The 27,041-nt window shown below is 38.4% G+C and overlaps 2 protein-coding genes across 6 annotated transcripts in view; both read left to right on the plus strand.

The window, feature by feature from the left end:
• The window catches only part of LOC114886417 (NXPE family member 4-like), a 41,876-nt gene extending 21,109 nt beyond the window's left edge, over nucleotides 1-20,767 (plus strand). Inside the window, exons 1-6 of one of the 4 annotated variants that reach the window (XM_029206877.1) lie at nucleotides 7,199-7,271; nucleotides 8,105-8,210; nucleotides 13,748-14,478; nucleotides 14,981-15,042; nucleotides 17,282-17,491; nucleotides 19,905-20,487. In XM_029206877.1, the coding sequence (XP_029062710.1) occupies nucleotides 8,115-8,210; nucleotides 13,748-14,478; nucleotides 14,981-15,042; nucleotides 17,282-17,491; nucleotides 19,905-20,440 (1,635 nt within the window). In that variant the 5' untranslated portion in view covers nucleotides 7,199-7,271; nucleotides 8,105-8,114 and the 3' untranslated portion in view covers nucleotides 20,441-20,487. Of the gene's footprint in view, nucleotides 1-272; nucleotides 382-7,198; nucleotides 7,272-8,104; nucleotides 8,211-13,747; nucleotides 14,479-14,980; nucleotides 15,043-17,281; nucleotides 17,492-19,904 lie in introns of those variants that run through there. The other 3 variants (XM_029206879.1, XM_029206878.1, XM_029206876.1) reach the window with 3 other exon arrangements.
• Nucleotides 16,465-16,862, plus strand: LOC114886418 (60S acidic ribosomal protein P1-like). 2 transcript variants are annotated; one of them, XM_029206880.1, is made up of 2 exons: nucleotides 16,492-16,562; nucleotides 16,638-16,862. In XM_029206880.1, exons 1-2 carry the CDS (start codon nucleotides 16,492-16,494, stop codon nucleotides 16,834-16,836), a joined length of 270 nt encoding a protein of 89 aa, XP_029062713.1. In that variant the 3' UTR covers nucleotides 16,837-16,862. The 2 variants fall into 2 exon arrangements, with proteins under 2 accessions (XP_029062714.1, XP_029062713.1); XM_029206881.1 differs by having other exon boundaries at nucleotides 16,465-16,862.
• Nucleotides 20,768-27,041: the final 6,274 nt, after the last annotated feature.

Here is a 27,041-nt window from a genome sequence, read left to right on the forward strand (position 1 = left end):
TAACCTAAATTCAGAATGATTCCATCTTGAGATCCTTAACTAATTACATCTGCAAGGACCCTATTTCTAAATAAGGTCACAATCTGAGATTCCAGGTGGACATGAATTTGGGGTGGACACTATTCAACTCACAATCTTATATCAAACAACTTGACCAAATTTTCTTATTATTTCTAATAGTTTGTAGATTATCATATCTTTTATGTCATCTTCAAACAGACAATTTTCTCATTTTCTGTCTCTTCTGTCATTCCTTTTTTGTTCCCCCTTAGGTCTTCTTACTTTTGCTACAACTCCATGAAAATATTGAACAAAAGTTGTAATGACAAGCAACTTTAATTTGTTACTAACCTGAGTATGAATTCTTCTAAAATTTCACAGGTAAGTGTAATGTAATATTTGATGTAGGGCTTTAATAAACATCCTGTATTATACTAATCCAGTTTCCTTCAATTCCTAGTTTGCTAAGAGGTTGTTTTTACATTGTTGTGTTTTCAAATTATGAATGAGTGTTGCATTTTATTGTCTTATTTTTCAGCATCAATTGAAATGATCACATTTCTTTTATCTAACTGTTAATGTAGTTGTCAGGGAGGAAAAATTGTTCCTCTATCCTCCTACATTCAACAGCTGGAGTCCTATACATATTGTCTTTTTCTCTTGATCAGATTTACTAGAAAGTTGCTCATTTTTAGTTTTGTTCTAAGAATTGGCTTTTTATTCTGTTAATCATTTCTATTGTTCCTCTGTTTTATCTCTTATTAGTATCTGCTCCTACATTTGTGAATTCCTTACTTCTACTTTCTTTGGGTTTACTATGCTGTTCTTTTTCTATTCTTGACTTGGACATCTAGCTCATTTAGTGTTAATTCTTATTGTTATTTAATAGCTGCATTTACAGTTATATATTTCCCCCTCAGTACGACTTGGTGGATTTCCACAACATTTGACATAAAGTACTTTCATTGCTATTCACTGTCAAATATTTTATGATTTCATTGTGCTTTACATATAAATGATGAATTTAAAAGTTGTTGAGAGTTCCCTTGTGACTCAGTATTTTTTATTTTCACACGTACTTGAAAATAATGTAGTGTCTCTGTTTGTTTCCTTGGTTTTTACCCTACCTTTCTGGGATTCTTATTAAATATGGATATTGACATTTTTATTTCTTTGATCCATATCTTTTAACTTGTCTTTCACATTCTTTCAACTCCTTCTTGATGATTTCTGGAGAGTTCTTCAACCTGATCTTCCAGGTTACTAATTTTATTTTTGTATACATTTTACTCTTGCACTCTACTATTATTTATTTTGGTTATTATATATTGTAGACCGAGACTCTTCCACTAGCTCTTCTTTATGACTGCTCATTTGTGCTTTACAGTCAAGCAATTGGTATCTCTTCTCTCTCTCAAATGATATTTATTATGCTTAATTCTAATTCTCGGTCTATGTGGCCCATTACTTTTCTCCTTTTTTATATAGTGATTGTGCTCTTCAGATGTCTCATTATTTTTTCCTGTGAGGTCACATTTCCCTGAAATTATTGGCTATCAATGGTAATGTCTTCCTAGGAGAACAGGCCAAATTCCAAGCCTTAGCTTGTGCCATTGGTAGTGAATTTGCAGGGGTTCTTAAAAGGATTCTTTAGTACTAAGAGCCTGTTTTGATCTGTCCTCAACAATTTTCCATTCTGTTACTCACACACCTAACCCTAAGTGACTTTTCTGTACCTCCACCCAAGTACAGTTTTCCCAAGAGTTGTCATCCTCTTATGATCTAGTCATCTAAACCAGAGGTTCTCAACCAAAGGAGGTATTTGGAAATGTGTGAGGGAAATTTGGAGGTTGCTCTATTGACACTGGGTTACTACAGGCATTTAGGGCAAGGGGCTGGGGTACTAAGCATGCCTTTTTATAACGCATAGAAAAATCCCACACAATGAAGTACTGTCCCAAACAGAATGACAGTAGTGCCCCCAGTAGTGATGGGGCAGAAGTTAAAGTTTAGGACTAGCTCATTCATTTGCACAAGTAGGTTTCTCCTCTGTACTCTCAGGGTCCCCTAGTGGTGCCTGATGCTGCTACACTGCCCCCAATCAGGTGCTCAGAGAGATGCTATTTCTCTGCCCTACGGTAGCAAGGTGGAAATCATTGTTCTAACCAGGGTATTATAAGGAGATTAAAAGGACTCAGAATGCTCGCCTCAATCTTTATCCTGCCCATGGCTTCCAGCTGTTTCCTTCCCTGGGTTTGCTTCCTCTCCCCAAACCCTCACCTCCATCAGGCACAACAGAACCCAGTTATTTTGGACTTCCTAGGGATATCTCACAGTTTTTATTAATGTCTCAAATACATCACCTCCTCTCACTTCTGTGGCATCTCCAGGGCTGGATCATGTGAGGGAATCAGCACCCTCTATTAGTATCCCATCCTGCTACCTCACAGGAACACTGATTATTAACAATGTATGAAAAAAAAAGTACATGGAAAACTAATTTTGAAAAATGAGAGCAACAAAAGGAGATTCACCCCAGAAGATAATAAGATATTGTATCTTTATATTTGTATAAAGCCATGTTTTTAAAAAAAGCAAAAGGAAACCCAAAAGAATAACATTTACAGAAAAATAGACCAAACAGGATTATAAAGCTCAGAAATATAGCAGGTATAGATGGCAACATGAAATGATAGAAGTGGCAGCACCAATCTGTGTGAACATGATAGTCTATTTGGTAAGTTATTTAGTAGATGATTTGGGGGGAAATGAACCATTTCATGGAGAAATATTTTCTCCACTTGAGAAAGCTTTTAAACTCTTTCTCTTGAAATAATTTTATAATTACAGAAAAGTTTCAAAAATAGTACAGAGAGCTCTCATATACCCTTCAGCCAGCTTCTCTCAATGATAACATCTTGTGTAACCGTTGTGCAACGTTCAAAATCAAGAAATTAACATTGGTAGATTAGTAGCTAAACTACAGACTTTGCATGAATTTCACCAGTGTTTCCACGAATGCTCTTTCTCTGTTCCAGAACCCAATCTAAGGAAGCCACATTGCATTCAGTCATCGTGTCTCTTTAGTGTCTTCCTATCTCTGAAAGCTGCTTAATTTGGCATTATTTTTCATGATCACTACACTTTTGAATAGTATTGTCAGTTTGTCAAATGTCCCTCAATTTTGTCCTATCTAATATTTTCTCATAATCAGATTGGGGTCATGCATTTTTCTCAAGAATACCACAGAAGTGGTGTGCCCTTCTCGGTACAACATCATGAAAGGAGATACATCTTATTACTGCTGATATTAACCTTGACCACTTGTGTAAGCCGGTGTCCGCTGATTTTCTCCCTAAAGTTACTATTTTTCACTTTGAAATTAATAAATGTATTGGTGGAAAGATATTCTTGTTTCTCCTCAAACTTTCACCCAGTGGTTTTAGGATTCATCAGCAGATCTTGACCATTCCAACTATTCCTGCAGTGTTCTAATGCAGAGAAATGATGTACCTTGACAATGGATCGTTTATATTAGGAAATGGAATACTTTTCATTCTGAAATGTCTGTATTTAACTTGCTCCACTTCATTCATGTTTTTCATAATAAAAAAGGGGCATACACTTGCTTTACAATCATATAACTAAAAGCGTCTTGAGTAGTATAAGCGTTCCAGTCAAACCTGAAGGCCAAGACTTCTTGCAGAATTTTAAAATGAGTTCCTCTTCATTCTACCTTGGAGGTAAAGTCCCGGCCAGGCAAACCTGTTACTCAATGTTTGGTCAAAAACTGACTAGGTGGTCAGATGTCCGTATTCTCTTGTTCAAGCTGTACAAATCCATCCAAGTTGTTCAGGAAACCAGACACATCACTGTCTGAACAAGCACATTCATTTACTTATCCACAAAAATCCCTGGACACGTGCTGCTAGGATAACTAAAATATCAGAGTCAAGGGCATTTGAAAAAGATGCTCACAGTTTTCCTGTGTCTCACTTTTTCAACTTTCTGGAAAATATGTTGTTTCCTGCTGCCAGTGAATAAAAATCTAATAACTTGTTTTTGCAATATGTGTACTAGCTGGTTTCATGTAATTTGGCCAGTGTCTCACATTTTAGAATTGAATCCTGTCTGAGAATTTGGAGGGTGAGATAAAAGTCTTCCTCCCAGCCCCCCAACATGCTCCAGTGCCTCACAGAGATGGAAAGCACTGCTGAGGACCTAACTGAAAGAGCCTTTAGGACATGATGCAGCCCTGGTAGTGAGCTGGAAACAACCCCAGCAGCTGGCACAGGTTTTCCTTGTGCTCCACCAGGTAGTGCCTTTCTGCCTCTGCTTCTCCTACTTCTGCTGTGAACATCTAACTAATTTCTACTCTCTGTGTTCTCTGCTTTGTGGATCCTGCTGCCTCGTGTCTTCTGCTATCTCATGCCTGCTGGCAGTACCTTGGAGTGGATAAAAATGCAGCTCTGGAGATCTGGCTTCATAGCCTGCCTCTTCCAGGTGCTGATTCTGTGAACTTAGTTAATGTTTAAACCTCCTGTGCCTCACTGTCCTCATCTGAAAATGGTGATGACCTCACAGTGTAGTTCTGAGGGTTAAGTGGGTTAGTGCATGAAAAGCACTAGAACAGTGCCTGGTAAGTCCTCGAATAAATGTTAGCTGTTGTTATTTGATCCGTGAGTCTCTTCCATCTACACCCACCAAGCTCTTCCTTCTCCACATGTATGTGTCTCTTTCACATTCCAGCAAATAGGAGATCTGAATGTAGGCAGTCACCATTGAAAGGGAGCATCCATATTTGGCAGGCATCTCATGCCAAGTTTGAAACAGGTGCTCATCTCCGTTATAGGTGGCCAGGTAACAATGACTTAGGCATAATGAAGCAGACTTAAAACTCTGTTTCACCACCTTTTTCAAAGAGAGCTCTGGGCATGGCAGTCCCTCTGAACTTCGTACACGTTCGCACAATACCTGAAAATGGCACAGAGGCCATGGTGATCTGTTACTAGTAAATCTGGGGCCATGGTGAGTTATCTACTCACGTGTCTGGCTCAGCATTGACCTTTCCCCTCACCACCAACATGGCTGAGCTGCACAGCCTGTGCCCTTCTTCATTACATTAGTGACATAGAGTCCTATGCCAAGCTCTCATTGCTGGAACCTTGAGGCTTCTTGCTATTGCATCTTCTTTCACCCTTCCTCTCCTTGTACTCAGATCCCATGGATACAAGACTTCCCACCATTCAGTGCAGCCTCCTTGGCAATGGGGTGCATCTTGTTTGATTCCTGAGGCCACGGCAGCCACTTCCCTAACTTGTGGCTGAGTCCCCACTGCGTGTTTCCTGGACATCTACTCTTTGCTTTGCCCGTTTTGCTTGGGCTCCTTTAGACCCCTGCCAAGGTAAGACTACTCTTACCCTATTCACATCCCCAGAGAATTGATGCTCTCCTGGGTTGTATTTTATTGTGTGAACTCATGGCTCTATGTTCCTACTTCTGACTGAGCTCTCATGTTCAGACGACTCATTTAGACCCACAAATGTCAGGGAAAGGAAACTGCTTGAAGATGATGAGGAGACGTACCAACTGCAAAGAGCACATATGTCGTGCTCACACCAGGCTTTTGAGCAAACTGAAAGAAAACGTGGTTTACAAAACAAAAAGAGCCTTTTATTTTAAATATATTGAACAATAAATATATGAACCACAGGATCTACCTGAACTTGGTTCTACCATATGTATTGGAGTCACGCTGAGTAGTGAAAAGGGCTCTGAATCAGAGGTCAAAGTGGCAGGAATCCTGATCTCAGCTCTGTTTCAAAGCTCACTGGATGCTCTGTGCTTTGTGACCGCCTGGAGGGGTGGGGTAGGGAGGGTGGGAGGGAGGGAGACGCAAGAGGGAGAGATATGGGAACATATGTATATGTATAACTGATTCACTTTGTTATAAAGCAGAAACTAACACCCCACTGTAAAGCAATTATACTCCAATAAAGATGTAAAAAAAAAAAAAGCTCACTGGATGACCTGGACAAATCATTTAAACTCTCCTCTGTGCTCCCAGTTCCTCAAGTCAAGCATTTCTATTAAACTAACCCCAGGTTAACATTAAATATCAAGATTGATATGACTAAAGCAAAATTAAAATCCATAAATCCATGTGTCTCAGAGTAGGCTGTGAACTTGGGTGGTTGCTGGCACCGGTCTCCTACGGAGCAGCCAAAGTCTCCTACGGAGCAGCCAAACCAGACCTACTGCAAATATTTATCTATTATTAGAGACTCCCTAGGGAAGAAGTGAGCAACTTCGACCAGTTGTATAAGGTTAAACAGCTTTTCCAACAGTCATTATGTAAAGACATAAGAAAGTATTGTTAAGGCCAGTTCCATAGAGCATGATGAAGGATGTTGGGCGCATTATCAAAATCCTAGAGATCCTTGTGAAATAGGTCTTGATTTCTTGCTTATACATATGACTGAAAGGATTGGTGTAGATGTCTAACTTCCTGTGTGGGGCGGCACTAATGAAACTGTGGAAGGATCCACAGTGGAATCAGCTACTGCATCCTATGAGCGCTGGTGCATTTGTCCTGGGCACATGCTTTTTCTGGCACCATTTCTATCGGTTCAAGAATACAGATCCCAGATGGATTCAAACCCATGACTGTAAGCGGTCACTCTCTTGGTCTCAGAGTGAATCAATATCATTGTCTTGCCTACATTGTATTTGAGGTTCTTTCTTAATTCAGCAAATTTTACCGGGTACCTACTCTGTACTAGATAATACGCACTAGAATCTGCACTAGAATCGTCTTGATGACGAGGCTCAGGTAGAGATTAAATGGTTCAGCTTCCCACAGATGACAATTCATTCAAACTTCCAGATTCATTCACACTTTTTCTTGTCAGGTATTTATTGTACACTTACTAAAATTAACTAATAAAGTCTAAGAACATTAAAATTATCTACTTTAACCATACTGAGAATTTCATTTCTCCTCCCCACCTCTGCATGAACTGAGAACTGCAGCTGTGATCCAGGTACCTCCTTAAGGTGGGGCTGGCAAGCCTGATACTCACCTTACCTGAAACAAGCAGAGTATTCTGGATCTAAGCTCAAAGTATGCAGACTGCAATTTACACCTGTGATATGTCTTGGCACAGAGGAGATGTACCCCTGTAATACACCGGTGGCTTCAGAACAAAGCCTTACCACCCAGCTCACCATAGTTCCTGTGTATGGAATTAAGCAAAGTCTTTAAACTAAAGGTATGAAAATATTTGCAAAATTGGGAAGGTCAGGGAAAGCAGTAACATTTATTCTTGGGTGCAGAAACTTCTAATGTCTATGTATAAACTGGGGATCTAGGGTAGGAGGTGCTTCTAGGGGAGAGAAAATTTTGAGAGATGAGAAAATTTTAGAAGGGCAGTGTTTAAGCCATCTGATTTTAAAAGACAACTTGAAATTCCAGGGCAAAGACAGAAATGAAGATGTAACCATAGAAAACGTTGATAAAGCCTAAAACATTTTTTAAAGAAAGAGAGAAATCTGAATTTTAAAACAAATCTTTTCAAGCTTGAGGGGTGCTAGAAAGGCTGGTAAGACAAGAAAGGGGAACCTATTAACAGATTAGTAAAAAGTAAGCTGGAAAAATCAAGTTACATTAAAAGGGCCCCAGAAGAATATGATTATCAGAGTCAGTGTTTATTGGGATGTTTTGTGTCTGCTCTTCCTGTTTAAGGGAAGAGAATAGGAAACCTGTTAGATGACACATAGCCTGGAAACTTCCCCTAAGCATGAGCAACCCTGCATCCATCAGGCCCTTAGTTGCTCAATCTCTTAAAGTCCATGGTGGGCTCCATTCTCAGAAGATGACGAGGAAAACATACTAACTGCAAAGAGCACATATATCGTTTTGTGTACTCTCTTGAGGTACAAGCTAATAAAGGCAGCTGGGAGACAGCAAGAGCAGCAGGAGGACCAAGTTTCAATTCTGGGAGTAACTCATACGAGGACAAAAAGAATCAGGAGGCATAAACTTTTCAAGTATTTCTGAATTTCTTTCCTGGTTTTGTGCCCGTTTTTGTATTGTCTCTTTTAGGATCCCAATCATGACAATGAGAATAACAAATCATAAGTCACTGTTGGTATTGTTGTTTATATTAGCCTCCTGGATCACTTTTACAGTTTTCCAAAACTCCACAAAGGTAGGAACTGCTTTCTTTATGTGTTTTACAAAAGTACTTTTTTACTTGACACTTCATCTGTTCTAGAAAAGTCCAAACAAACAGACCTATAGATTGTAGTAGGGGAGTTTCAACAGCTTACACATCTTTAAGAGCCAAGGTACTTGAAAATAATCATGCAATATGGGAGAGGATAATATTGTGTGTGTGTGTGTGTGTGTGTGTACACACATTCTTCTTTTGTCACTTATATCTGCATTGCAACAGTCTTCTCCCAATGCTTAGCTTGTCTTTACACCTTCTCCAAGGAACCTCTGAACAACAGAATATTTGCATGTTTATGTAGTAAACTTTATGTTAATACTGTTACCGTTAATACTGTTAATACTTTTTACTCTTAATACTTCTTGAGTACTAATAAACCCTTCCCTATGCCAACATCAAATTATTTATCTAAATATTCTACTTAAAGTTTTAAAGGTTGCTTTAGACATTTAGCCCTGTAATGTACTTGGATTGTTTTTTGCTGATTTTTCTTTTATTTCCATATGGATAACCACTTTTTCAGCTCTTTTTATTTTGTAATCCTTCCTTTCCAAGCTGATTTATCATGTCATTTTTGTTGTATATCAAAATCTCTAATAAATACAGGTCCCTCTGTGGGCTCTTCGTTCTATTCCATTGAACAATTTGTCTTCCCTGTATCAATACCACATGGCTATAGTTAACAGAGCTTCATAATTAGTTTTGAAAACTTTTTTAGTTTTCGGCCAGTCTTGGCTCTTCACTCTCTCTTATATATTTTAGAATCAGACTGTCAAATTTAGTGAAAAAATTCTACTTAAATTATAAGTGCATGACATTAGCCATATAGATCAAATTGAGAAAACTGATATGTTTATAATATTATTTTGCTGTTTATCAACATGTAATCTCTCTCCATCTATACAGGTCTTCTTCAAGATCTTTCACTAAATTTTGTAATTTTTGCATTCAGGTCTTATACATCTTTTGTTAGAGTGATACCACGGTACTTCATAATTTTTTTGTTGCTATTGTCAATAGTGTCCTTTTAAATACATTTTCTAATTGCTCACTGCTGGTGTAAAGGAATCCAACTGACTTTTGCATAAGGAACAGTAGGATTTTACTTTCCAAGATCTTGAAAGACTCATTAGTTCACAGACCCAATATTGTCTAGATCTCTCTGAGGACAGAAAGTATACTTGTTCTAAAATTTTGTTTTGATTTTTCTATTAATTCTGTTCCCTTGGATGTCTCCTCTTTGTTGAACCTGATACCTCTCTCTCATAAGTTACTTTTTTTTTTTGGCCACGCCACGTGGCTTGCAGGATCTTAGTTCCCCAACCAGGTATCCAACCCGTGCCCCCTGCAATGGAAGCATGGTGTATTAACCACTGGACCACCAGGGAAGTCCCTCTCATGAGTTACCTTTCACGAAAATTTTTGCTAATTCTTGGTTGTGTACTTTCTTACACCTGAGATTCTGTGGTGGCCAGTGTGGAGTGCTGTTACCTGTTTGCTCCAGCATGTTTCTGGCAGAGATGCAAAAAGTGCTGCAGGGCAATAAATGCTCCCCATTTTTCTAAAGTGTTGCCAGGCACACTGGGTCCTACCCACCTCTCTAGCTTAAATATCTGTAGTTTTACTCTCACGAGAGTACAGAAGTCCCTGTTTCTAGCTGTCTGGCCCAGGCACGGGTGGGGAAATAAGGAGGTGTCAACCTGCCTGGTTTCTCCTCCTGTGAGCCTCCCCTTCACCCCTTTTTATTCCAGTTATCACCCTCCTCCATGTTGGTAATGTCCCTGCAGTGACTTCCTTCTTTTGCCAAAGCCTCATCTACATGCGTTGGAGCCATGGTTTCCTTCTTTGATCTAATCTCATCTGCATTTCATTCTTCAGGAGACTGCTTATAAGTTCTGGTCCATATAAGGTATCTCTTCCTATTTCCCAGAATAATTAGAAAATTTTAAGTTCTTTTCTGCCGTTTATACAATTTTATGGTGGGAAATCGAGGCTATAATATGTGCTTACTCCTCCACCTTGAATCAGAATTTTCCTGTTATTTTTCTACTAAAAAAAAAATTGTGCAGAGAATATTATTCTACCATACTGAAAATCACTTATAGTTTTCATGTGAAGTTGTAGCAGTTTAAAAACATCTGATAATGTACTGTATGGTTAAAAGATGTTACTATGATAATGTTCAGATCCTCTAGGTACTTACTCTTTTTTAAAAAACATCTTTATTGGAGTATAATTGCTTTACGATGTTGTGTTAGTTTCTGCTGTATAACAAAGTGAATCAGCTATATGTATACATATATCCCCATATCCCCTCCTTCTTTCGCCTCCCTCCCACCCTCCCTATCTCACCCCGCTGATCTCCCTGTGCTATGCAGGTGCTTCCCACTAGCTATTTTACATTTGGTACTTACTCATTTTTAAATTTAGTTCCTGTAGCAACTACTGAGAGAGATTTTTTCATTTCTGATCCTGACTGTGGATTTTTCTATTTCTCCCTTTAGTTCTGTCCATTTTTGTTTCACATATAAATACATGGATATGTAGGCACGTCCACATTTAAGGTCGCTATGTTTTCAGACCAATTGACGCTGTTATCACTAAGAAATGTCCATCTTTATGTCTGATGATACTCTTTGTCTTGAAATCTGCTTTAACATTAATGTTAGCTTTTTTATGCTTACATGGTATATTGTTTTCCATCCATTCACTTTCAACCTATAGGTATCTTTATACTTAAACTACATTCCTTGTAGATAGCAAACAGCTGGGTCTTGCTGTTTTATCTCTGCCTTTTAAAAAAAATTTAACACTTCATTTATTAGATATCATTTAGTAAAACTTTCTTTCTAGAATGTATTACTAATCACATAGGTGAAAATATAACAGCTTCACCTTTTTATAAATGAATTAGCTCAAATATTGAAACACTGATCACAAATTCATTTAATAAAAATTCTTGCAAAATTTGATAAAACCATAAATTTTAATGTCAAACTATAACTTTTAATATCAAAATATTTTAAATATTTCAAAATATTAAAATATACATAAATGAATGCATTGACTACAGAACATTATTTTATTTATACATACTGTCTTTTAAAAATCTTCACACTCTAACTATTCCAAAACAGTATTTTTTTTCTTTTGAGTTTGATTACACTACTTTAATCCCAGGAAGAGTATTATCTCTGACTTTTAATGAAGTGTTTAGTCTACTTACTTTTAATGGAATTATTAATATGGGTGGATTTAGGTCCACCATTTTGCTATTTGTTTTCTGCTCAGCGATTCTGGTTTTTATTCCTCTGTTCCCCATTTCCTGCCTTATTTTGGGTTGTTTTTGTTTGTTTGTTTGTTTTTTAGTATTTCCTTTCAGTTTCTCTATTATTTTTATAGCTCTAAGTTGTCTTTCTAAAGTGGTTTCTCTAGAGATTACAATACACATTCTTAACTTTTAGAGTTAATATTGTGCTACTTCATGTAATCTGTAATAACCTTTCAACCATTTATTTCCATTTATTCCCCCCCATTCTTTATGCTATAGTTGTCATATTATTACAAAATTGTAGTTCTTAAATAATTGTACGCACTTTAAAGAAACTAGGAGATAAACACACAGTATTTTATATTAATACATATATTTATCATTTCTGGTGCTTTTCATTCCTTCCTGAAGATCTATGTGTCTTTTTGGTGTAATTTCACTTCAGCTTGAAGAACTTTAGTTAGCAGTTGTTTTTTTTTTTCTTTTTGATCCCGCCACTGGCATGTGGGATCTTAGTTCTCCTACCAGAGATCGAACCTGTGCCCCCTGCAGTGGAAGTGTGGAGTTTTAACCACTAGACCGCTGGGGAAGCCCCAGCACTTTTTAAAATGCAAGTCCAGTGTTGTCCCTTCTGTAGAGCTAATCACTGTTCTCTACAGGAGAATTAGTCCAATACACGATACTCTGCCTTTATTGGAAATTTGGAGATATTACTATGATTCACTGAGTTCTCAGAAATAGAGTTATTGATAAATGCAGTGAACATTGTTAAAGGTCTTAGTACATGCTATAGAACTGTTTTCCAGAAATGTGGTGCCATTCACACCTAAACCAACAGTGAAAGAGAATTTTAGTCTTACTGCATGTTTGCCACACTGGGTAGCTCATTTTTAGAGATACTTGCCTGGGATTAAAACCTGACTCTGGTGCTGACTAGCTATACAAACTTGGCTAAGTCCCTTAACTTTGCTGTGAACCAGTTTCATCATCTGAAAATTGGGTCATAAAAATAAATACCCCATATATTATTGTGAGGATTAATGGGCTAACATATGAAAAACATTTAGCATTGTACCTGGCACATAATAAATGTTTGCTATTACTGTCTCTTATTTGATAAATTAAAATGTTTTTATTTTTTAAAATCTTCACATGTCAAATAATAAAACAGTAACAATATTAATCATAGTTAGTCCAGTACAAGCTATTCTGCCTTTATTGGAAATTTGGAGATATTACTATGAAAGATTTATACCAAAAAGTGTTCTTTACAGAATCATAAGTAATAGAGAAAAGCTGAATGCAATAAATATCTAAAAAGACAGGAATAAGTGAAATATTCCGTAGGCTGGAATATTATGTGGGCCTTTGACATAAGGTGGAAAGTTTTTAATTACACTTTTTTTTTAAATCAAAATTCATTGGTAAATATTCAGTTTGTTCACAATCATGTGAAATTGTTATATAGAGGATGAGATAAAATCACCCAAACGGTAAGAGTAGTTATCAATGGTTGGTGTGACTGACTTTTATTTCCTATAGAATTGTGGCATTCTCTCATTTTTAATAATAAATCAGTGTTATTTTATGATTAGAAAATAAATATTTTATAAGCCTATGCTTCTTATGTGCTGTTAGCTAAAGCAATCTGAAAATTACTAATAAATATCACAATTTAATCAAAGTGTAAAAAGTGAAATAGAAAAAAATAGATAATTGTATATTACATAAAATTTCCATGTTTCTTAAACATTTTCTTAAGGATTTATTTAAATGACTGAATTCTAGTTTTAAGATAAAAAATAATAGAACAATAAACATTTGTTCTCTGCTATGCAGTTAAAAAGCATTTTCTCATTTGGTCTCCACGACTGCCCAGTGAAAGTATATTTTATGATCACCATTTTAAGGAAGAAGATCCCGGGCCTCTTTAGGGTGGAGCGGCTCATTCAAAATAGATTAGCCACTGATGGGAGTTCCCTGGCAATCCAATGCTTAGGACTCTGCACTTTCACTCCCAAGGACCTTGGAGTTCAATCCCTGGTCAGGGAACTAAAATCCTGCAAGTCATGCAGTGCAGCCAAAAAAAAAAAAAACAAAACAGAAATAGTGAAATCTCAATATATTTTTAATTTTTGTACCTCCCATCATTTTATAAAAGAGAAGTTGGCTAACCTACCAAAATTATTACATTAAATAAGCATATTTTCTTTGTTCTTTATTGTATTCCTTGTCATTTCAGTTATGGACTGTACTCAAGTTGCCCATCTCCCTCCATCACGGGAATTTCATCATGAAATCATGTCCTGCAGCACCACTGGATCCAGCAGTTTCACCAACAGAGACTGAGCTGAGAATAAAGGGGATCAAGGAGAAACTAGACCAGCTGATCCCACCCAGACCCTTCACCCATGTGAGCTCCACCACCAGCGCCACACACAGCAAAGCCACCCTCCTCAGCCCTCAAGACACATACTGCAGGGGGGATCAGCTAGATGTCCTGCTGGAGGTGAGGGACCACTTGGGACGCAGAAAGGAATATGGCGGGGATTTCCTGAGGGCCAGGATGTCCTCCCCAGCCCTGAAGGCAGGCGCTTCGGGAAAGGTGACAGACTTCAACAATGGCACCTACCTCGTCAGCTTCACCCTGTTCTGGGAGGGCCGGGTGTCTCTGTCTCTCCTGCTCATCCTCCCCAGTGAAGGGGTGTCGGCTCTCTGGAGGGCAAGGAACCAAGGCTATGACAGGGTGACCTTCACAGGCCAGTTTGCCAATGGCACCTCCCATGTCAATACTGATTGCGCCCTGGTTTTAAATTCAAGTGCTGAACTGTGTGAGTACCTGGATAGTCGAGACCAAGAAGCCTTCTACTGCGTGAAGCCTCCACATATACCCTGTGCTGCACTCACCCTCATGCATTCCAAAAACAAGGATGTGTCTTATCTTAGCAAACGAGAAAGAAGCCTCTTTGAAAGGTAAATAATTACTTCTGGAGACTACCCGGGCAAATATAGTAATGATTTGGCCTATCTGTTGATCTAAAGGAAACTACTATGAGTATATCAACTTCGGGACTCTGTGAAGGGTCATTTTAGAAAAGGTCTGTGAATTCATTTGGGGACAGTGCCCACTCTCCAGTAGTCCCTAAAGGTTTGGGATATTTAACAATTATCATTGAAACAAAAAATATAAATAAAATAAAAATTAAAAGAGGAGGAGAAATAGACATGTGTGAATATGCATGGGATCTAATATATTTTCTCTGCTTCTCAAAAAATTACCTTGTACACTTTCTGGGGATCTGTACTCCCTGGACTAATAGGCCAAGAAATGTAAATTTAATAAATGGTTTGGAACCGTGGGCAAAGTAGTCAGTTATTATCACAAGAAATAACTGAAGCAATGGGTAATGTGGCTTCTTGTGTTTCCTGATCTTGGGGCCACCTGCAGATTAATTTCTATATTTGTCTTGTTAAGGTCAAATGTGGGTATAGAGATGATGGAAAAGTTTGACGCCATTACCGTCTCCAAATGCAACAGTAAGTCCTCCCTGTGTTTGATGGGTGGTACTTAGTACTAGTTCCATTTAAAGCATTTCTTCTTTTTGCGGACTTATTCACTATTACCTGTCCTATTGTTACTCTGCTTATCAGGCTGGTCTATGGTAGGCCAAGATGCCAGTTACCTAAGTGAATAAATGAATAGAATCATAAACCTGTTTTATAACTCTCATCATGAGGGCTTCCGTGGTGGTGCAGTGGTTAAGAATCCGCCTGCCAATGCAGGGGACATGGGTTTGAGCCCTGGTCCAGGAAGATCCCACATGTCACGGAGCAACTAAGCCCGTAAGCCACAACTACTGAGCCTGCGCTCCAGAGCCCATGAGACACAACTACTGAGCCCACGTGCCACAACTACTGAAGCCCGTGTGCCTAGAGCCCATGCTCCACAGCAAGAGAAGCCACCGCAATGAAAAGCCCGTGCACCACAAGGAAGAGTAGCCCCCACTCGCCACAACTAGAGAAAGCCTGCGTGCAGTAACGAAGACCTAACACAGCCAAAAATAATAAAAATAAATAAATAAGTATAACTCTCATCATCAATCTTATCATTATCTATCAGGCAACAGATAACCTGCCCATCAGACACATCAACCTTCAAATGTCAAAACTCTCTCCTAATTTGCACCTAGGTCTTATTCCCAAACCACCACCATCAGCACTTCCCACATTGCTACAAGCACAAGAATCACCATCTAGAGGTTTCTAACCTGCCCTCTATAAGTCAATTCATTACAATTTCCCCCTCTTTGTCTTTGCCGCCTTTCAAACATTTTAACATATAAAATAGCACTTCCACACTTATATTTATTAATTGCTCTTCAATTTCTTTGGCTCAAAACATCCTAGGAAATCATTATCTGAAATGATTTAAGGCAAGAACTTTTGTGTCCCTTTAAATTCGACATTAACAACTTGCTAATTGCTACTGAACTCATTTACACTGAAGTGTATATACGACCTACAGGTAGAAATGGCATTTTTCACCCAGGATACACAAGGATACTCATACCGGTTATTAAAATATTAAACCACTTCCTTTGGTTGGTGGATAATCACTGCCCCAAGACCACCAAGGCTAGGTACGTCAGTCCATCAGATTCCCAGACTCTTCACAAACCAGTGACTAACGGGTTAATACCTGGCCTGTTCTGGACCTCCAGGACTCTGCTCCAGCCTACAGCCATATTCATGTGGACTGTCCAGGTCCCAAACCAAATTAGTTGTTAATTTTTTTTATATTTCCATGCACTTAACTCAAAGGATTTACAGTTTGATTGTGGCATTTAAGACACTATGACAGTCCTCAGCTGCCGCTAAGGTGCTCCATCCTTCCGAGGAAGCTAAGGCCGCGTTGGGGAGAGGCCCTCACTTCATCTGGCGACAAGCACCGCACCCGGCAGCCCCCATTTAGCACTCGCCCGCACTATGGCCTCTGTCTCGGAGTTCACCTGCATCTACTTGGCCCTCATCCTGCACGACGCTGAGGTGATGGTCACGGAGGATAAGATCAATGCCCTCATTAAAGCAGCTGGTGTAAATGTTGAACCTTTCTGGCCAGGCTTGTTTGCAAAGGCTTTGGCGAATGTCAACATCGGGAGCCTCATCTGCAATGTGGGGACTGGTGGACCTGCCCCAGCGGCTGGTGCTGCCCCAGCAGCAGGTCCCGCCCGCCCCACCACTGCTGCCCCAGCTGAGGAGAAGAAAGTGGAAGCAAAGAAAGAAGAATCTGAAAAGCATGATGATGACATGGGCTTTGGTCTTTTTGACTAAACCTCTTTAGTAACACGTTCAATAAAATTCTGAGCTCTTTGAAAGAAAGAAAAACAGAAACAAAAAACACACTAGGAGGGTGATAAACTTGGGGGTAAAGTGGGATAAAATGACAAGATAATTGAGTTTTCATTACTAAGCAAGAATTGATGTCTTTCCTTTCATAAGAAGGCAAACAAATACTTAAATTTTACCTAGAAGGCCTTTTTCCTGGGAGAAAACTTGTTCTCTATAATGAACATTAATGGGTATCATTTAGAAAATTCTTATCAAAGAAAATTTTTTCTGAAAAATAAGTATTCCATTAAGATAATGATGCTTCAATAAGGCTTGTCCTCCATCCTCACACCCTATTAAAAGGATACTTAGAAAAGACAGTTGGTTCTTAATAAATACTGATGGGTAAAGTGATATTTTAAAAGATCCTATCTTGTTGATTCTTTAGCAGAAAAGACAGCTCCAATGAAAAAGAAATGCAAGTTTGGAATGGCATCCACAATCCCCAGTGGACATGTCTGGAAAGACACATGGAATCCTGTCTCCTGTAGTTTGGCTCCAATCGAAATGAAAGAATGCCTGAGAGGAAAATTCATACATCTAATGGGAGATTCCACGATCCGCCAGTGGATTGAATACTTCAAAAGCAGTATGAAGAGTATGCCTGTCTAAGCTATTACTCATATCCCTTTCAGAAACATCTTTTTCATTTCAAGGGGAGAAATGAATATGGGAAATGCCTCTTCTTTTTCATATTTGTTAATCACAACACACCAACACTTTCACAAGACATCATTGTCTTTTCTTTAAAAGAATACATTTATTGACTAGAAGGGAGCCAGTTTAGAAAAAGGTTTACTCCATGCCTATCCCTGCAAAATTCACACTTCAGTATTTATCCAGCATGCTCAGAAAATCATGGACAGAGCAGGCAATAATAAGATATTATACTGTCCACCTTCTACAGATGGCATGATGATTAAGGGTGTGGATTCTAAATCCAGATGTCTTGGGATCAAAATATGGCCTCTACATGTCCTAGCTGGATGGGCTTGGGCAAGTTACATAACTACATAGTGATTTTGTCCTTAGTTTCCTCATCTGTAAAATGGAGATGAAAATAGTACCCACCTGGTAAAATGAGGTAATATACACAATGCATTTAGAATATGGTTTGCTACATACTAAGTTCTCTTTGGTGTAAGCTGTCATCACTATTATTATTTCATGGAAGGACAGATGCTAGGAGTAAGGTAATGGCTTCACATCAGGTAGGCACAGTGGTTAAAAGTAGGGGCTTTGGAGCCTAACAGACCTAGATTGTGCCACTTAGAAGCCATGACCTTGGGCATAGTACTTATTTTCCTCATCAATGAACTAAAAATAACAACAGCATCTGGCGGTGGTTATAAAGAGTAAATGAGGTAATGGTTATAAAATATTTAACACATTGCAAGACACACGAGCACTCAGAAAGTGCCCAGTAAACAACAGCTATTGCAATGATTATCATTAGTTCACATCAGAGTTGGGGCTAGAATCCATTTGCTAGAATCCTAGTCCAGTTGCTCCTTTTACTAAACCAAGAATGCATCAATACTAATTCAGAATCCACTAGTAGATCTTAGCACTCTTACCTGGAAAACTGTCACTGCCTGTCCTGGACCCTGGCTTTTACCACTGGGGACAGTGCAGCTGGTGTGGCTCCCTGCTGGCCTTCCTGACAGGATGCCACTCTTGTGATCTCCAACTTAGAGTGTAAGCTGATTCTCCCAGTAAAAAGGGAAAATCAGTAGGGCCTTGGATCCCCTCCAACAGAAGGGGAGAATTTTAAATTGTGACCTCTGGTAAATGACTAAACTCCGCCAGACCTCAGTTTCCTCATCTATAAAATTAAGGGTCTGGGGATAACCTCTAGCATCACATCCTATAACTGTGGGTCTCTTAGTTTATAGAAAGTACTAAATTATTGAGTTACCTACCCTCTTGGCTGACCTTTCAAGTTGTGGTAGCAAAACATCTGTTGCACATATTGTTAAAAGTTAAATTGTATGGCTACAGTGTGCTTTGGAAAAGGAAACTGAAATATGTTAGAAGCGGAATGAAGAAAAAATTCTGCCCTTTTCCTCCACCCAACCCTCCAGCATCACTATTTTCAAACCATACTGGTTAAGATTTTAAGTGCAGCCCTTTATTCTAAGATGATACATGTTACAAAGCATTAATAATCCTTTACTACATATTGTCCTCAGAAGTTCTAGCTACAAAGCAGCTGGCCTTGATAGTTTGACAAGGGTCTAATTAATACGATGAAAAATGAAGGGACTTCATTTTCTTCTATCCATATTATACTTTTCAAAAGTTTTAAGATTGGGTAGACTACTTTCACAAGAATTGTGAGAAACTTCAAGTTTAGGTACAGATTCTGTCACTTACTAGTTGTGTAATCTTGAACAGCTCATTTCATCTCTTGGTTTTCTTTTCTACAATATGGCAATTAAATATATATATGCATATATATTGAGCTTTGAAGTAAATGAATATATCAGTCCTAATAAATGCTTTGTAAACTGTAAAGTCCTTCGCAAATGAGTAGTAATATTATTATTATAGATGATGTATTCAGTGCCATTTCATGCATGTGTAAAAGAAACACAGAAGTATAAAATATAATTCCAGTCTTAAGGGAACTTACAGAGGACTTGGGGAAATAGGGTTACTTGTTTTTTGAAATATAAAGACATCAATTGGTATCTTTCTCTATCTTCAAATGAACTTAGTCTATAGTTAGCAAAACGTACAAAACTAATACCCACAAAAGTGACTCCATCATCCTCCAGTGAAGTGATCTCAGTGCTCACCATCGCCAGTCGATTTGGTTCTACATGGTTCTACAGAGGGGCAGATATAATTTCCTATTTGTATAACACTTTTGGTTGCTCAATAATTTTCAAACTATTCTCTCATTTAAACCTATAATAAAGTAGTCAGGATTAACTTATTTAATCATAAACACCAAATCTTTTCTTCTATTTTTATGACCTTTGTAACTTTTTTTCCTTTGTCATCAGCCCTGAAGTCAGTGGATCTGCATGAATCTGGAAAATTTCAAAAACAATTTGCTGTGGACTTGGACAAGAATATCAAAATCCAGTGGCAAAAGCATAGTTACCCCTTGGTTGCATCACTGACCTATTCAGTCAAAGAGATTGAGTACATCGCTCGGGTTATTGACAGAACTGGAGGAGGAAAAAGTACTATCATTGTTATTTCTCTGGGCCAGCACTTCAGACCCTTTCCCATTAATGTTTTTCTCCGAAGGGCCCTCAGTATCCATGACGCAGTTCAGCGCCTTCTTCTGAGAAGCCCAGACACTGTGGTTATCATCAAGGCAGAAAACATCAGGGAGATGCACAGTGATGTGGAGAGATTTAGTGACTTTCATGGTTACATCCAATATCTTGCCATAAAGGACATTTTTCAGGATCTCAATGTGAGCATTATTGATGCCTGGGATATAACAATTGCATATGGCACAAATAATGTCCACCCGTCCCAATCTGTAGTCAGAAATCAGATTAATATATTGTTAAACTTTATTTGCTAGATAAAACATATTGCTTTAATTTATTCACTTAATTAAAGACATCTATTAAGTGTTTGCTATCATGCCAGATGCTGTTGGCTCTGAACTCTCAATTAACAAGAGAAAATCTGCACTATGGCTGATTTATTAACCAGCAACTCAACCAAATCAGTTATTTCTAATTTGGGCTTCCACTTACAAATAAACACAAAAATACTTATGAAAAGGAGCTACACTTCTTGATCAGAGTCATGCCACTTTTCACAAGCAGGAGGTCAAGACACCTAATGGTTAAAAGTTCTCTGTGATGCATGGAAATTCAGAGCAATAAAGTCATTATAAAATAAATATTTGGAGAAAGTAGTCCCATTTCCTTATTTATGAGACAAGTTCAAGATGATTTCCAAGTGGGAAGAGAAGTCTTTTGAGGCAATGCTCCATGTACATGGTCCTGAAGGAGCAGGAGAATTTGAAGCAAGACCCTCTGGATACTGAAAGCCTCTGACATTTCTCTCCCTAGAGGGACTCCCACTGCTAGGAGCTAATCTATTCTATAGAATTTATCCTTCAGGAATACCAGATTAAACAGTTGAAAGCACAGTGCTCTAGGACTCAGAGAGCTGGGCTTCAGTCCTTCTGTTGACAGTAATTACATAACTTTGGATAAGTCACTTCAGCTCTCTGGGCCTCAGTTTCTGAAACTAAGGAGTTAGTCTGAGATTTGTGATTTTCAAACCTTGCTCTGTGCAGCTCTGGGTGGTGCTGCAGGTACTGCCTGGAGGGACAGGAGTTAGGAGAAGTGCTCGGTGCGCAGGGTACCTATTCTTCCACACCACTTCAGCCAGAATATCAGCCATTTTTACCCATGTTTATTGGGCTTCTGGGTAGGCTTTTGATTTGAAAAAAAGGTTCTACCGCTTAAAATGTTTGAAAACCATAATGTAGATAATCAACAACATTGGTTTCTATAATCTACACATATGGGTTACTATTTTCATCACGTTCACTTGCATTGTAATAGGCCTTCCCAAAATTTGACCGAAAAAGAATGATATGAGAATTTCAGTTGAATAGGGTGATATAATTATTATAAAGTATTTTGGTATAATATTCTTCCTTAATTTTTCCCTCTAAACCATGCCCCAGATATCACTGGGCCCCTGACCTACTCTTGTTCCATCTAGGAAAAGACAATTATAATAGGAATATCTTAAATCCATTTATCCAGTTTCCTTCAGCAAAGGGATAATAATTTTTCTACTTATTTGCCCATGAACCACAATTCACAGTTCAGTGCCCAGTAAACAGATGGTCAAAAATATTAAGTCCCTTATCATGTGTCAGGAACTATTCAAGACTTTAGAGATACAGTGGTCCAGAAGGCACATGAATTTTTTGCCATCAAAGAACTTATATTGTAATAAAGGAAAAAGATAAACAAAAAAGATATAAAATAATCCCACACTACTAAAGTAGTATGAATAAAGTATATAATAGGGTAATGTGCTGCAGAGTGACAGCATGGTGGTGATGGAGGTGACTAGTTAGAGCAGTTCAAAAAGGCATCTCAGAGGAGAAGCCATTAAAAGGGAGATCAAAATAATGGAAAGGAGGCATCCGTGAGACAAAGTGAAGACAGCAATCCTTAAGAAAGAATGGCAAGTGCCAAACCCCTGAGACATGATGGAGCTTGGTTTATTTAAAGAACAGGAGACCATTATGCCTGGAGTATTGTCAGTGCGAGAAATATGGAGGGAGAAGAAGTTAGAAAGGAAGATACGGGCCAGATCACATGTGGCCTTTGTAGTCTATGGCAAGGAGTTTGAATTCTATCCTAATTATAATGGGAAGGCAACTGAGGGAGGGAGAAAAGGAAGGAAAATAAGAGAGAGGGTAGGAAAGAGAGAAGGAAGAAAACAAGGAGAAAGAGAAGGAAGAAAATAAAGAAAGGGAGGGAGGGAGGGAAAGAATAGGGAGGGAGGAAGGGGAGAGGGAGGGAAAGAGAGAAAGAGAAAGGGAAAGCAAGAGAGAAAAGAAGGAAAGAAAGAAGGGAGGGAGGGAGAGAGGGACTGGTAACAACTCAGGCATCATCACAGACTGCTATAGTTGCTAACGTCAGAATGAACAAGAGTTGTGAAACCATGGAACTTTGGAACAGCATCTGTTTTCTTTTATTAATAAAGTGACTTTCCATTACCACTCTCCAATTGGGTAAGGTTGGCAGGGTCACTGAAGGTCTTGCTAAAGGGACAGATTTTTTTTTAAAGAACACAGAGTACTATAATTTTAGAAGAGCAACTAAAATTAGAATGTGACCCAGAGATTTTTTTTTGAAAGAAAAGAAAAGAGAATAAGTATTTGTTTGTAATGTGTGAACCCTAAGAGGAAGTGCAAGCTCAGGGTAATGCATTCAGAATGATAGACCTCAGAAGTTAGCACTTTCTAGGGGAAATCCAAAATGATTTCAGTTCTTCCCAAAAATGAATCAGTTTTTCTCAAAATGAAACATTATAAACACAGAGTAACTGTTGCCACGTCTGCTTGATGTTTGGTGGGTCATTTCCTGTCTGAGATGCTTGTGCAGTATGTCTGTAGCAACTGCAAACTGGTCTTCCAATGAGAGAAACAAGTAAAAATGACTGGCACACAGCCTTTTGGATAGAATGGATTCTTAGACAAGATGGATTAAAGGAAACAAATAGGTAAATATTTCCAAGGGAAATGATTATTATCAAGAGGTAAGGATGTTAAAGAGTATACTGAGAAGAAACTGAGAATATTAAAAATTACAGGATGTCTGATATAAAAAATTATTACACTCTGATAAACGAGTGACTGTAAGATAGAAGAAACTCTATATTGTACCCTTAGGGAAGAGAGAGGGTATCCAAGGAAGGAGCAACTTGGAAGTGGCCCTCCCCAAGGCTAGAATTCAGACCCTGCTGAGGAAGATGTAGTTCAGCCCACTGGGCAGCAGAGAAGATCACTGGTTTGTCCAGGTCACAGACGGTCTGCAATTGCTGGGCAAGCAGAAAGTGACCCTCTGTAGTGCAGATGGAATACAGGTGATCAGCAAGCAGGGGCAGGGGCATGTAAGGTGGGTGGGGGCCGGGGCAGCTGACCTGCCCAGGGACCTGCAGAGGGAATCAGAGCCTGTGCAAGCAGGAGGCCTTCACTGGCAGGAAGCCATAGATTGTCGTTTTCTGTGTACAAAAGCCAGGGAAAGTTATTGTTGGGAAAGGACAAGCCTACAAGGTCACTGAGAAATTGCCTGGTTCTAGGAACAAGACAGGAAGAGCTCCACTGGAACTCTCCATACTCACAATGCCCACCCACTGTTGTAGGCAGTGACAGGGGATAGTGCCTTCCTCCTGTACTGTCCCTCCAATGCCCTCTAATGACAAAGCTCAACAACATGCTGACCTTAAGGAGAGGTACTTAAAATAATTCTGTCTGTCACTGCAGAGAATATATTGAAGGGTGAATTTGGAGCTGAGAGGCAATGCACTGATAACTGTGACAGTCATCAACCCACTCCTTTTTACTGGGCCATTTCCTCAGGAAACAACAAGACCATGCTCTAGTAATAGTTATGATAGTTTGCATCTTTAAAAAAAAGTAAACAGAGGCTAAACAATATGTTACTAAATAACCAATGGAACACTGAAAAAATCACAGAGGAAATCAAAAATACCTAGAGACAAAGACAACAAAAACACGATGATCCAAAACCTATGGGATGCAGCAAAAGCAGCTCTAAGAGGGAAGTTTATAGCAATACAATCTTACCTCAAGAAACAAGAAAATCTCAAATAAACAACCAAACCTTACAACTAAAGCAACTAGAGAAAGGAGAACAAACAAAACCCAAAGTAGGTAGAAGGAGAGAAATCATAAAGATCAGAGCAGTTATAAATGAAATAGATATGAAGAAAAGAATAGCAAAGGTCAATGAAACTAAAAGCTGGATCTTTGAGAACATAAACAAAATTGATAAACATTGAGCCAGATTAATCAAGAAAAATAGGGAAAGGACTCAACTCAATAAAATTAGAAATGAAAAAGGAGAAGTTACAACAGACACCACAGAAATACAAAGGATCATAAGATACTACTAGAAGCAAATATATGCCAATAAAATGGACAACATGGACGAAATGGACAAATTCTTAGAAAGGTACAACCTTCCAAGACTGAACCAGGGAGAAATAGACAATATGAACAGAACAATCATAAGTACTGAAATTGAAACAGTGATTAAAAATCTTCCAACAAACAAAAGTCCAGGACCAGATGGTTTCACAGGCAAATTCTATCAAATATTTAGAGAAGAGTTAACACCTACCCTTCTCAAACTATTCCAAAAAATTACAGAGGAAGGAATACTCCCAAGTTCATTCTATAAGGTTACAATCATCCTGATGCCAAAACCAGACAAAGATATCACACAAAAAAAGAAAATTACAGGCCAATATCACTGATGAACATAGACACAAAAATCTTCAACAAAATACTGGCAAACTGAATCCAACAACACATTAAAAGGCTCATCCACCATGATCAAGTGGGATTTCTCCCAGGAATGCAAGCATTCTTCAATATATGCAAATCAATGCATGTGATACACCACATTAACAAATTGAGGAATTAAAAACCATGTTATCATCTCAGTAGATGCAAAAAAAGCTTTTGACAATATTCAACACCCATTTATGATAAAAACTCTCCAGAAACTGACCACAGAGGGAAACTACCTCAGCATATAAAGACCATATATGACAAACCCACAGCAAACATCATTCTCAATGGTGAAAAATTGAAAGCATTTCCTCTAACATCAACAACAAGACAAAAATGTCCACTGTCACAACTATTATTCAACATAGTTTTAGAAGTCCTAGCCACAGCAATCAGAGAAGAAAAAGAATTAGAAGGAATCCAAATTGGCAAAGAAGTAAAACTGTCATCGTTTGCAGATGACATGATACTATACACAGAAAATCCTAAAGATACTAACAGAAAACTACTAGCACACATCAATGAATTTGGTAAAGTTGCAGGATACAAAATTAATGCACAGAAATCTCTTTCATTCCTATACACTAACAATGAAAGATCAGAAAGAAAAATTAAGGAAACAATCCCAATTACCATTGCATCAAAAAAAAAAAACAAAAAACCTAGGAATAAACCTACCTAAGGAGGCAAAAGACCTGTACTCAGAAAACTGTAAGACACTGATGAAAGAAATAAAGGATGACAAAAACGGATGAAGAGATATACCATGTTCTTGGATTGGAAGAATCAACATTGTGAAAACGACTATGCTACACAAAGCAATCTACAGATTCAATGCAATCCCTATCAAATTACTAATGGCATTTTTCACAGAATTAGAACAAAAAAATTCACAATTTGTATGGAAATACAAAAGACCCCGAATAGCTAAAGCAATCTGGAGAAAGAAAAATGGAGCTGGAGGAATCAGGCTCCCAGACTTCAGACTATACTACAAAGCTACAGTAATCAAAACAGTATGGTACTGGCACAAAGATAGAAATATAGATCAATGGAACAGGATAGAAAGCCCAGAGATAAACCCACACACCTATGGTCACTTAATCTATGACAAAGAAGAAGAATATACAATGGAGAAAAGGCAGCCTCTTCAATAAGTGGTGTGGGAAAACTGGACAGCTGCATGTAAAAGAATGAAATTAGAACACTCCCAAACACCATACACAAAAATAAACTCAAAATGGATTAAAACCTAAATATAAGGCCAGACACTATAAAACTCTTAGAGGAAAACATAGGCAAAACACTCTTTGACATGAACTGCAGCAAGATCCTTTCTGAGCCACCTACTAGAGTAATGAAAATAAAAACAAAAATAAATAAATGGGATCTAATTAAACTTAAAAGCTTTTGCACAGGGACTTCTCTGGTTGCACAGTGGTTAAGAATCCACCTGCCAATGCAGGGGACACTGGTTTGAGCCCTGGTCCGGGAAAATCCCACATATCGTGGAGCAACAAAGCCCGTGCGCCACAACTACTGAGCCTGCTCTCTAGAGCCCATGAGCCACAACTATTGAGCCTGTGTGCCACAACTACTGAAGCCCATGCACCTGGAGTCCATGCTCCACAATAAAAAGAAGCCACTGCAAGGAGAAGCCTGCACACCACAATGAAGAGTAGCCCCCGCTCACCACAACTAGAGAAAGCCCATGTGTAGCAACAAAGACCCAATGCAGCCAAAAATAAATAAATAAATAAATAAATTTGTTATTAAAAAAAGCTTTTGCACAGCAGAAGAAACCATAAACAAAACAAAAAGATGACCCTCAGAATGGGAGATAATATTTGCAAATGAAGCAACCGACAAGGGATTAATCTCCAAAATATACAAACAGTTCATTCAGCTCAATATCAAAAAAATGAACAACCCAATTAAAAAATGGGTGAAAGACTGAAACAGACATTGCTCCAAAGAAGACATTCAGGTGGCCAAAAAACACCTGAAAAGATGCTCAACATCACTAATTATTAGAGAAATGCAAATCAAAACCACAGTGAGGTACCAACTCACACTGGTCAGAATGGCCATCATCAAAATATCA

This window comes from Monodon monoceros, unplaced genomic scaffold (genome assembly GCF_005190385.1).
Source record: "Monodon monoceros isolate NGI ecotype Baffin Bay Population unplaced genomic scaffold, NGI_Narwhal_1 Super_Scaffold_7, whole genome shotgun sequence".
In the NCBI taxonomy this organism is placed as follows: domain Eukaryota; kingdom Metazoa; phylum Chordata; class Mammalia; order Artiodactyla; family Monodontidae; genus Monodon; species Monodon monoceros.

Coding starts and splice junctions, on each gene's coding strand:
- LOC114886418 (XM_029206881.1), top strand. CDS start 16,492: ATGGCCTCTGTCTCGGAGTTCACCTGCATCTACTTGGCCCTCATCCTG.